Below are 12169 nucleotides of genomic sequence, written 5' to 3' on the forward strand. Positions count from 1 at the left end.
CTGTACCATCTTAAGTCTACTCTGCTTAGCTCAAATATCAGTAATGTTGGATATTAAATATCAATAATGTTGAAATCATTTTTAGTTTCCCATGAGTTCTCTGTCTCAGTGCCACTTGCTAAGGGAGTAGTAAGGGATCTCTGATTGGAATGCTTGAACTAAATTGGTTATAGTAATTCATTTCTTTCTTTGTTAATGGAAGTCCCCATTTAAGCATTTTAGTTATTTCCTCAAGTATTTCATATAGATCAAGTGTATGTATTAATTTTTGCCATTATACCTTTTTACTCTTCATACCCTTTTCAATACATTTTAATACAGTGGTGATGCGTAGTTAATTCTTGCATTTCTATCAGATGCCGTAATGAGTGATGGTAATTTGGAAACCCGGCTTGGTTCCACAGATGTAGCCGCTAGCCAACATATGCTGGTTTGTGCTTTACAAGAACTTGGAAATCTCATACACAATCTTGGCACCACAGCGGCACCTTTGCTACAGGATTCAAGTACAGGTTTGTGACTCATTGGAATACCTTGTTTTCCCTTGTACACTAGATAACTTTGTTCCAAGGAAGGAAATCTTCATATAGCTTATAGATTCCATTATAGATTTATGAGAAATGTTTTATGAAAAATTTATAATCAGGATTATTAAACAGATGTATATTGTTTAGTTTTTTCTTTAGTAATTAAAGAGTGTTCTCTAAATCTCTGCCCCACCCCCCATTTAGAGATTTATAACATGGAAAAACTTACAGAGAAGTAAACTTGAACTTTCTCTGCATCTGCAGTGAAAACATTAGTACAGTACAAGTAATTCAGTTCCTCAAAGGTCTTTAAAGCAGTATTTTCTTTCTTTTTTTTTTTTTTAAGTATTTAATCAGCTTTATTCAGATATAATTCATGGCTAGGTGCAGTGGCTCATGCGTATAATCCCAGCACTTTGGGAGGCTGAGGCAGACACATCACTTGAGGTCAGGAGTTCAAGACCAGCCTGGCCAACATGGCAAAACCCCGTCTCTACTAAAAATAGAAAAATTAGCCAGTCACGGTGGCGCATGCCTGTAATCCCAGCTACTCGGGAGGCTGAGGCACGAGAATCGCTTGAGCCCCAGACGTGGAAGTTGCAGTGAGCCAAGATAACGCCACTGCACTCCAGCCTGGGCAGCAAGAGACTTTGTCTCAAAAAACAAAAAAAGATATAAATCACTTACCATGAAGTTTGCTCTTATAAGGTATGCAATTCAGGGGTTTTGAGTATATTTGCTATACTGTACAGTCACTACCACTGTCTAATTCTAGAGTCTTTTCATTACCCCAGGAAGAAGTCCACTAGTTGTCATTTCCATTTCCCTTTCCCGCAGTCCCCGACGACCATGAATTTACTTTCTGTCTCTATGAATCCACCTATTCTGGATATTTCATGTTAAAAAAAAAATCATTCAGTATATGGTCTTAACTGACTTGCTTCTTTTTAAAAAATCACTTTTAAAAGTCATTTTTTAGGCCTGGCATGGCGGCTCACGCCTGTAATCCCAGCACTTTAGGAGACCAAAATGGGAGAATTGCTTGAGCTGAGTTCAAGACCAGCCTGGGCAACGTAGTGAGAACTCCTCTCTACTAAAAAATTTTTAAAACTTAGCCAGGCATGGTGGTGTGCACCTGTAGTAGTCCTAGCTCTTTGGGAGGCTGAGCCAGGAGCATCACTTATGCCTAGGAGATTGAGGCTGCAGTGAGCTATTATCATGCCACTGCATTCCATCCTGGGTGACAGAGTGAGACCCTGTTTCAAAAAATATATCGTTATGGTTTTTATCCTTTGTGGTACACATTTCTTTCTGAGAAACTTTACATTATATTTGTGTTTATAAGCTATTTAGATCTGGGACACTTACTTAAATAGCATTTGACATGAAACTTACATGTTCCATGAAAGTTTGTTGAATCATAGCAAATAATACCCTTTTATTGATGGTGGCAATTACTTCACTGTCTTTGTAGTTAGTTGGTTAGTAGCCCACTGAGGACTTAGTGAAGCCTTGATTTTAATGTTTTATTCTTATAAGAGCAACATGGTGGATAGAAAATATATTAATTATGTAGGCCGGGCGTGGTGGCTCACGCCTGTAATCCAGCACTTTGGGAAGGTGAGGTGAGTGGATCACCTGAGGTCAGGAGTTCAAGACCAACCTAGCCAACATGGTGAAACCTCGTCTCTACTAAAAATACAAAAATTAGCCAGGTGTAGTGGCACGCACTTGTGATCCCAGCTGCTCAGGAGGCTGAGGCGAGAGAATCACTTAAACCCGGAAGGCAAAGGTAGCAGTGAACCAAGATTGCATCACTGCATTCCAGCCTGGGCGACAGAGCAAGATGATATCTCAAAAAAAAAAAAAAAAGATATATTAATTATGTAGATAAATGTACTAGAAGGATTAAAAAATAAAAAGAGGATGGAGCAGGGTGTGACTTTTTTTTTTTTTTCAAGGCAGGGTCTCAGTCTGTCACCCAGGTTGGAGTACAGTGGTGCAGTCTCGGCTCACTGCAAGTCCCGCCTCCCCGGCTCAAGTGATCCTCCCACCTCGGCCTCCCTAGTAGCTGGGACAGCAGGCATGCGTCACCATGCCTGCCTAATTTTTTGCATTTTTGGTAGAGACAGGGTTTTGTCATGTTGCCCAGACTGGTCTCAAACTCCTGAGCTCAGGCTGTCCACCTGCCTTGGCCTCCCAAAGTGCTGGGATTATAGGCGTGAGCCACCACAACTGGCCAGGGTGTGACATTTCTTTTCAAGGTGTTATTTGTTGATAATTTTTAATTTTTAGTACCAAATTAATAATAGATCTGAAGCTAAATAAGAGATTGGCTTATTTAGGAAATAAAGTTTTTCTTTTGTCTACGGACTTAATTTAGGACAACTTTCATGAGATATATTAGTAGAAGTAATTCTTAGGTTAGAAAATTATTTTGAATAGGAATGGTGAGAAGGGAGAAAAATGAAGTTAAAAGAAAAAAATTATTTGTGATTATGTATTTTTCTATTATAATTTGGCTTTTGATAAAAATATATTTTACATCCATGTAGCTGTGTATTCTTTTGACTATTTTATGATCAGGTGAGTTTTATCTATGTACCTAAGTCATCATTTGCTTATCCTTCCAGGCCTCCTTGACAGTATCTTGTCAGTTATTCTTCATCCTAGCATTTCCGTTCGACTAGCAGCAGCTTGGTGTTTACACTGCATTGCCGTGGCATTACCCTCCTACCTAACACCACTCTTGGATCGTTGCCTTGAACGGCTTACTGGACATAAGTCTTCACCTGAAGCAGTGACTGGCTTCAGTTTTGCTGTGGCAGCTTTGTTGGGAGCAGTAAAACATTGTCCTTTAGGAATTCCTCATGGAAAAGGCAAGGTAATGATTTCATTCTCTATGTATGATAAGGTGCTTTTTGTTAGAAGTATCTTCACATAGTAACAGAATTTGTTACTGAATGCTTTATTTTGCTGTGCATCTAGCCCTGCCATATAAGTACATTTAAAATTTTATTGTACAGGATAAATAGAGCTGCAAAAGAAATCTTAAATAACTAAGCTTAATATTTAATAATTTAGTTAGTGGTATTATTGGTGGTATTACTTTAAAAATAGTTTATATATCTTAAGATCAAGTAGATAAATAATTATATTAATGTTCTTAGGAACCAAGATTTTCAATATAAGTAAAAAGAACTGTAACTGTAGAATTGAAGTAAAAGCCCCATACATTAGATTCCAATTGACATTGTCAGTATGAACTCATTTTATTTTTGTAAAAATACTTACATTCTCCTTTTGTACAGTGAAAAGGCCTAAAAGCAATGATAACCCAGTGTCAGGGATACCCCTAGTGCCCAGATTATAGCTCTAAATACTGTTTCCAACCAAAAAGGAATCAGGACTCCATGGAGCAATGGCTGGTTTCTGGTCTGGGGCAGGAAATGCACAACATAAACTTGGGATATCTTGTCATGCCAGAAAGTAAGGAAGTCATCAAGGAATACTATGTTCATTTTAAAAAGAGGTAACTTAAGGGGCTCCCACTGATCAAAGATGGCATGATTTATACATCAAAATTAATGACTACAGTGAATTAAAACATACTAGATAATATATAAAGTTTTATGAGTTCATAATGATATTCAGCTTCTCCAAATTGTATTGCTACCAAAACATGTCATTTTCTGAGTAAATTTAGAATCCGGCACTTTCAGACAAATAAATGATACAAACCTAGTGAATAAATAACCCAGTTTTAATGTACAAAGAATTTTGAAGAGAGCTAAAGAAAAATTTTAATGAAACCTAGATAATACAACATAGGCAAGCATGGTGTTTGAATTTTGTTTCTTTTTTGATAGCTAGGAATTGTAAGTTGTCAGAGAACATTATTTGACAGTGAAAGCCCTTCTAACCCATACTTCTCACAAACTTGTAAATATATTTAAAAAAATACACCATTATTCCTTTCTTTCTCATTGCCACTTCTGTGTCATTATGGAGTTTGATAGTATATCCACCACAGTGTAGGCTCTGCAGAAGACCGTTCCATAACTTGAGCAATTCCAAAAATATTTTGAGTGTTGCCAATGCCATTGAAATAACGTAGGTGACAACTTTGGAAGATGAGATTATTTAAATTTATTATTTTAGTTATATTCTTAACACATCACATCTTGCTAAGCAAAGACTTGTCATTCAGTGTATTTAATTAAACCTATTCTCATATCTCATTAATTCAGACAAGGTTCCCATTCCCATATTATATTTGGAATTTCTTTCCGAGAGAATATCCACTTGTTCTGATTTGACTAGAATGGTTTGTTTTGTCCTCACTCTTTTTGAGTGCTATCCATTGACTGTATGAGCTGCAGGGAGTCCTAAATTAGTAGTAAGTTGGTTGGTTGTTTTAAAATACACTAGCCTTCTTCTTTAGAAAATTTATATGCCAACTCAATACTTCCTGCTTTTTCAGAGGTGATTAGTAATAGATGTTTTCTCATATTGGATGCTCTGTGGCCTTGTACTGTGTAAGCATATATTATCCATAAATGTGAAATGTCCTGTTTTTCCTCTCTGTTGTTTTATAACATGGACCCCTTTTTTGAAACAGGGTCTTGCTTTGTCACCTAGGCCAGAGTGCAGTGGTGAGATCATAGATCACTGCAGCCTCAAATGCCAGGGCTCAAGCAATCTTCCCATCTCAGCCTCCCAAGTGGCTGAAACTACAGGCACGTACTTCCATTGCCTGGCTAATTCTTTTTATTTTTTTTGTGAAGATAGGATCTCACTCTGTTGCCCAGGCTGGTCTTTTTTTTTTTTTTTTTTTTTTTTCAAAGAGACGTGGTCTTTCTTTATTGCCCAGGCTGCAATGCAGTGGTGTGATCCTAGCCCACTCCTAGGCTGGTCTTGAATTTCTGGCCTCAACTGGTCCTCCCGCCTTGGCCTTCTGAGTCGTTGGGATTACAGGCATGAGCCACTGTGCCCAGCCTCATAGACTTTTTTACTATAACATTTTAATAAATTTCACTCTTGGGTATGAGACTATTTTGACTACCTCTAACCACTATAATATACTACCTCTTGGAAGATTATTATCAGCTACTGAGTTATAAAAGTAGTATGTAGCTTTTTTTTTTTTTTTTTGAGACTGAGTCTCACTCTGTTGCCCAGACTGGAGTGCAGTGGCGTAATCTCGGCTCACTACAACCTCTGCCTCCTGGGTTCAAGTGATTCTTCTGCCTCAGCCTCCCGAGTAGCTGGGACTACAGGCACATGCCACCACGCCCGGCTAATTTTTTGTATTTTTAGTAGAGATGGGGTTTCACTGTGCTAGCCAGGATGGTCTTGATCTCCTGACTTTGTGATCCACCCGGCTCAGCCTCCCAAAGTGCTGGGATTACAGGTGTGAGCCACCGCACCTGGCTGTATGTAGCATTTTTAAGAGAGAGACTACTGTAAGAAAACTTTTTTTGGGTAATTATGGATTTAAAAGGATAGTTGCTCAAAACTAAAAGTAAATTCAAATTCTATACAGCTATACTTGAATAATCTTACATTGTTGTCACATGTGCTCTACAAAAAATTATGGGATTGTTGTGTACTACCTCATATACCAGTATTTAACCTTGAAAACTTAATTTTTTATAGTTTCATTTATGACAGTCCTATTATGTAGTCTACACGAATGACTGTTCTTTATCGTTTACATTTATTTTATGTAAGAATTAATTTTTCAAGAGATTGTTAGCTGCTCTCATTTAGTAATTTATAAACTAATATGCTTTTTTTTAAAACTTGTTCTATATGTAAATAGATTATTATGACATTAGCAGAGGATTTGCTGTGTTCTGCTGCTCAAAACAGTCGCCTTTCAGCTCAGCGCACACAAGCTGGATGGTTGCTGATTTCTGCTCTGATGACATTAGGTAACAGTCTGTAGAAGGTTTACATACCTTAAAGTACTTTGTGTTTTCTGAGTGAAATGATTCTTGTATGTGATTTGATGAAACAAACTTTTAATACATACCAGAATTTAAATAGCCACACAAACATTTTTCTTCTAGTAAGTCACCTTAAAAAGCCTTTTACTTTCTTCATTGCTTAAAACCTTTTGAGATCTCTCTTGATTGTCTCTTCCAAGCTAGATGATAAGCCTCAAGTAGGACAAGCTGATTTACTAATCATCTTTCAGGCTTAACTCTGAACGACTGTGGCTTTTTCAAAAATCATTGACATCCATCTTCAGAAAAAAAAATTTCCACAATATAGGCAAAAGAACATATCCATAGCCTAGGAATCCAGTTCTATAATTGTTTGAGGATTCATAACAGCCAATAAGGTTGCTACATTGAAGGGAATGAATTTTACTTAAATTATATTAATTAAAAAACAGTAATTGTTTTATAGTCATGACTATTTATATCCTCTAAATTTTTGAGACAGGGTCTCACTCTGTCACACGAGCTGGAGTGCAGTGGCATGATCCTGGCTTATTGCAGCCTTGACCTCCTCGGCCCAAGTGATCCTCCTACCTAAGCCTCCCAAGTAGCTGGGACCACAGGCATGCAACATCATGCCTGGCTAATTTAAAAAAATTTTTTTGTAGAGATGGGGTCTCACTATGTTGTGCAGGCTGGTCTCAAACTTGTGGGCTCAAGCAGTCCTTCTGCCTTGGCCTCCCAAAGTGTTGGGATTTGTAAGCATAGGCCACTGAAAACTTAATTTATTTTTTGCCCAATCTTATGGTGCTAATGAAACTTAATTTTATTACTCTATCACACCTATATTTTAAGTCTCTGTTGTCATACAAGTTATAGCTCAGATATAAAACAACTGGCTGAGACTGGGCATGGTAGCTCATGCTTGTAATCCCAGCGCTTTGGGAGGCTGAGGCGGGTGGATCACTTGAGGTCGGGAGTTCAAGATCAGCCTGGCCAACAAGGTGAAACCCCATCTCTACTAAAATACAAAAATTAGTTGGGCATGGTGACGCATGCCTGTAGTCCCAGCTACTCGGGAAGCTGAGGCAGGAGAATTGCTTGAACCCAGGAGGTGGAGGTTGCGGTGAAGTGAGATTGCACCACTGCACTCCAGCTTGGGTGACAGAGTAAGACTCCTTCTCAAAATAAAACAAAAAATGAATAGGTTGGGTGCAGTGGCTCACGCCTGTAATCCTAGCACTTTGGGAGGCCTAGGCGGGTGGATCATCTGAGGTCAGGGGTTCAAGACCAGCCTGGCCAACAACACGGTGAAATCTTGCTTCTACTAAAAAACATACAAAAATTAGCCAGACGTGGTGGCATGTGCCTGTAGTCCCAGCTACAGGGGAGGCTGAGGCAGGAGAATCGCTTGAACCCAGGAGGCAGATGTTGCAGTGAGCTGAGATCATGCCACTGCACTCCAGCCTGGGTGACACAGCAAGACTCCGTCTCAAAAAATAAAAATAAAAAAAATAATAAAGCAACTGACTGGATTTGGCCAATCATTTTGACACCTATAAAGTAATGTGACCTAAAGGAGCTTAAATTAGAATAAACAATCATAAATGAAGAACTACTTTAAATAGTGTTCTTAAGATGATTAAAGAGATTTATCGGACTAGATCAGGTTTAGCCTCAAGGAGCCAAATTTGGCCTGCCCCCGATATTTATTATACAGCCTGTGAGCTAAGAACAGTTTTTATATTTATTAATGGTTGGGGAAAAAAGATATTTTGTAATACATGAGAATCGTGTGAAAGTCACATTTCAGCCTTCATAGTTTTGTTTGCGTACAACCACACTTGTTTGTGGATTGTCTATGACCTTTAGGTGTACAGTGGCAGAGTTGAGTAATTGCAACAGGAAGTATGTGGCTCTCAAAGCCTCAAATGTTTACTATCTGCCCCTTTACAGAAAATGTTTGTTAGACCAAAGCATAGATCATCATTTCACAGTGTGCTGGGAATAATGTAGTCAAGCTTTTATTTGCTTATTGCTGGGTGTTCATGCCTGCCATATTGAGGTTCCTGGTGAATTAAGGAGGAAATAAACTACCTAATGCATTTTGATAAACAAGAGGTTTTAAAACAAGGTAATTGTGTTGGAGGAAGACAACAAGAGGTCCTTTCTCCTGTACATCATATTCTACTGCATATTCATAATCAGCATACAAAAAGGGATTAAAAGTTTTAATTAAGGTTTTGTTTAATTACTGTGTTTTCTTGGGTTTTATTCATTTTTAACTATTCTTTCCCTTCATTATCTATTTTTATTCTTATTCATTTATTTATTTATTTTTTGAGACAGGGTCTCACTCTGTCACCCAGGCTGGAGTGCAGTGGTACGATCATGATTCACTGCAGCCTCGACCTCCGCAGGCTCAAGTGATCCTCCTGCCTCAGCCTCTTGAGTAGCTGGGACTGTGTGAACCACCACGCATGGCTAATTTTTTGTAAAGATGGGGTTTTGTCATGTTGCCCAGGTTGGTCTTAAAACTCCTGGACTCAAGCAATTTGCCTGCCTTGACCTCCCAAAGTTCTGGGACTACAGGAGTGAGCCACTGCACCCAGGCTATTATCAATTTTTAGAGTGCGTTAGTATCATAGCAACTTTCAGGGGGGACCAGTGAGGTTTTTGTTTTTAGGTATCATTATGAGCTCATGGAACTTTATGTATTTATATGTTTTAATCACTTGCAATCATTATTCCTTTCGATCCTCAAATTGTCTCATCTTTGGTCATTGGGAGTCCCTTCAAGTTGGTTCATTTGTCCTTTTAATGTGAACCTAGTATTCTTTGATAATGTGTTTTTGCATGCAAGATGTCCCAGGTTTTACACTGTACATTTTCTGCCTTAGGCTTGCCATCAGCCGTTTCTCCAAGGAGCCTTGATTCCTTTTGTAGGAAATGGAATTTTTTATTTTTTTATTTTTTTAAGAGACAGGGTCTCACCATGTTACCCAGGCTGGAGTACACTGGCACCATCATAGCTCACTGGAGCCTTGAATGCCAGACTCAAGCAGTCCTCCTGCCTTGGCCTCCTGAGTAGCTAGGACTATAGGTTTGCACCACTACACTCAGCTAATTTTAAAATTTTTTTTGTAGAGATGGGATCTTGCTGTTTCCCCAGCTGATCTTGAACTCCAGAGCTCAAGTGATCCTCTTGCCTTGCCCTTCCAAAGTGCTTGGATTACAGGCATGGGCCACAGTGCCCAGCTGGGAATGATTTTTAGACAGCAATCTTAGTGCTTTGTTAATTTTTGCTTTGCATTTTAAACATGTCTTCTCTGTTTTTATCATTGCCTTTACCATTTATAATTTTCTTCATTATTTCACTGTGAACTAATGTAAACACAAAACACATTCGTTCCTTGAATGTAAACTACACACTTAAACCTTTTTTGGTACACTTCCCAGTTTATCTGATGCCATATTAAAAAACTTCGATTTATCTCCACATTCCTCCATATCTTGTCTCTCTGTGGATGGCTCATAAAGTGTGCGTGTATGTGTGTTGTGTTTGCTAGATACGTTATGATTATTGTTATTTATTTATTTAAAGAAAGGATCTTGTTCTGTTACAGTGGCACAGTCAGACCATAGCTTGCTGCAGCCTTGATCTCTTGGGCTCAAATGGTCCTCCTGCCTCAGCCTCCCAAGTGGCTGGGACTACAGACATGTGCTACCACACCCAACTAACTTTTTACTTTTTTGTAGAGAGATTTTGGTATGTTGACCTGGCTGGTCTCATGCCTAGCCTCAAGCAATCCATCAGCCTCGGCCTCAAAGTGCTGGGATTACAGGCATGACCCACCGTGCCCAGCTTTAAGCACTGTTCTATGTATAAACTCATATACGCCTCAGAAACTGTCCTTTGAATAAAATACTATTATTCTCCCCATTTATGGATGAAGAAATTGAGGCACAGAAAGGTTAAATAACTCACCCAGGTTTACACAACTATTAAGTGGATGGAGCCAGGATATTAATCTAGGCAGTCTCCCTCCAAAGCCGAATGCAGTTCTGAGCTATGGGTTTGGAACAGAAGAAAGACGTACAGTCAGCAGAATGTGGGAGTAAGAAGTAGAGAGTGCTTACTGGAGAAGTTTAAGGTAACTCCAGAAATTTAAAGAAAAGTACCTGGGGAGAAAAGCTATGGGTTTGGGTTTTTAAAAAATTGATAATGTTATCATTGTACATTGTTTGGTATTATTACTGGGTTTGTGTCATGATTTCTTCAATTCATAAATGTTGCTCTGAAATCTTTTTTAACACAAAGTATTCTATTCAGACATTTTGTATCTGATTATTGACCTGGAACAAGTTGCTATCAGAAGTTAGCATTATTCTGAAGATCAAGAATACAGATGGCTCACATCTGTAATTCCAGCACTTTGGGAGGCTGAAGTGGGTGGATTGCTTGAGCCCAGGAGTTCAGACCTGCCTGGGAAACATGGCAAGACCCCATCTCTACAAAAAAATACAAAAATTAGCTGGGCGTGATGGCACGCACCTGTAGTCCCAGCTACTCAGGAGGCTGAGCTGGAAGGATCACTTAAGCTCAGGGAGGTTGAGATTGAGATTGCAGTGAGCTGTGACCATGCCACTGCACTATAAACTCCAGCCTGGGGGACAGAGAAAGAACCTGTCTCAAAAAGCATGCAATGTTGTTTGTTACTATAATAATCGTACTTTGCATTTATGTGGTCCATTACAGCTTTTCAGAGTACTTTAAAGTGCATTCTATCATTTGGACCTGACAAGCCCTTAAAGACAAGCATTACAGGGGGCTTTAGCTTCATTTAATATGTAGATGAACTGAGTCTCAAAGGGGATATAGCAGTAGTGGAGGAGCTGACACTAGAGCCCAGCCTGTACCATTAGTTCTTTGTTTTTCCTCTCTGTACTCCAGCACCTTCAGATAATAATTCATTCAGTAATAATTTGGAAACTGAGGATAAGGGACAAAATATTGCAATAATGAATTAAAGTGTTTAGGAGAGAAGTTGCTGCTTAATAATAGAGTTTTAAAGAGTGACAACCTTGGGTTCTCTTACAAGTGACAAGTTGAATAAATTACAGGTCCTGCAGTTGTTAGCCATCACCTTGCTCGAGTTCTGCTGTTGTGGAAGTGTGTCTTTCCAGCATCTCCTAAAGATCTAGAAACAGAAAAGAGCCGAGGAGATTCGTTTACATGGCAGGTAACCCTGGAAGGACGAGCTGGTGCACTGTGTGGTAGGTTGGATTTAGTCTTTACTCTCCCTTTCCTTTGGCTTTTTACCCACCCTTTGTCTTTAACATGTACTTGTATGTTTTATTTAACACGAGGCAGGGCGATATGCCACTAATGATTTTTTTTTTGTAACTGAACAAAAAAATTATAACTGATGAGTTGGTAATGATAACTGGTGTATGTTATAATAAACCAGATTTGAGAGTTCTTAAGATACATGTTTTATTAGGTGCAGTCCACTTAAAACTGTCAACATTGTTTTGTCTTAGGTAAGCATTCATTCCTCTTTTCAGAAATACTAAGGTTTGGTTTAATTACCATTAAGAATGGTTTCCATTTAGCCTATACAGTTGACCCTTGAACAGCATGGAGGTTAGGGATGCCAATGCCCCTCGAAGTAAAAAATCTGTGTCTAGCTT

General features: G+C 38.8%; 1 protein-coding gene across 13 annotated transcripts in view; it reads left to right on the forward strand.

Moving 5' to 3' along the window:
* Positions 1-12169, forward strand: part of HEATR5A (HEAT repeat containing 5A) — a 134988-nt gene that overhangs the window by 33103 nt on the left and 89716 nt on the right. For 10 of the 13 annotated variants that reach the window (XM_063645890.1, XM_063645888.1, XM_055291586.2 and 7 more), the window contains 4 exons: positions 357-512; positions 3161-3411; positions 6352-6463; positions 11600-11752. In XM_063645890.1, the coding sequence (XP_063501960.1) occupies positions 357-512; positions 3161-3411; positions 6352-6463; positions 11600-11752 (672 nt within the window). The remainder of the gene's footprint in view (positions 1-356; positions 513-3160; positions 3412-6351; positions 6464-11599; positions 11753-12169) is intronic. The other 3 variants (XM_063645895.1, XM_063645899.1, XM_063645896.1) reach the window with 1 other exon arrangement.

This window comes from Symphalangus syndactylus, chromosome 9 (assembly GCF_028878055.3).
Source record: "Symphalangus syndactylus isolate Jambi chromosome 9, NHGRI_mSymSyn1-v2.1_pri, whole genome shotgun sequence".
NCBI lineage: Eukaryota > Metazoa > Chordata > Mammalia > Primates > Hylobatidae > Symphalangus > Symphalangus syndactylus.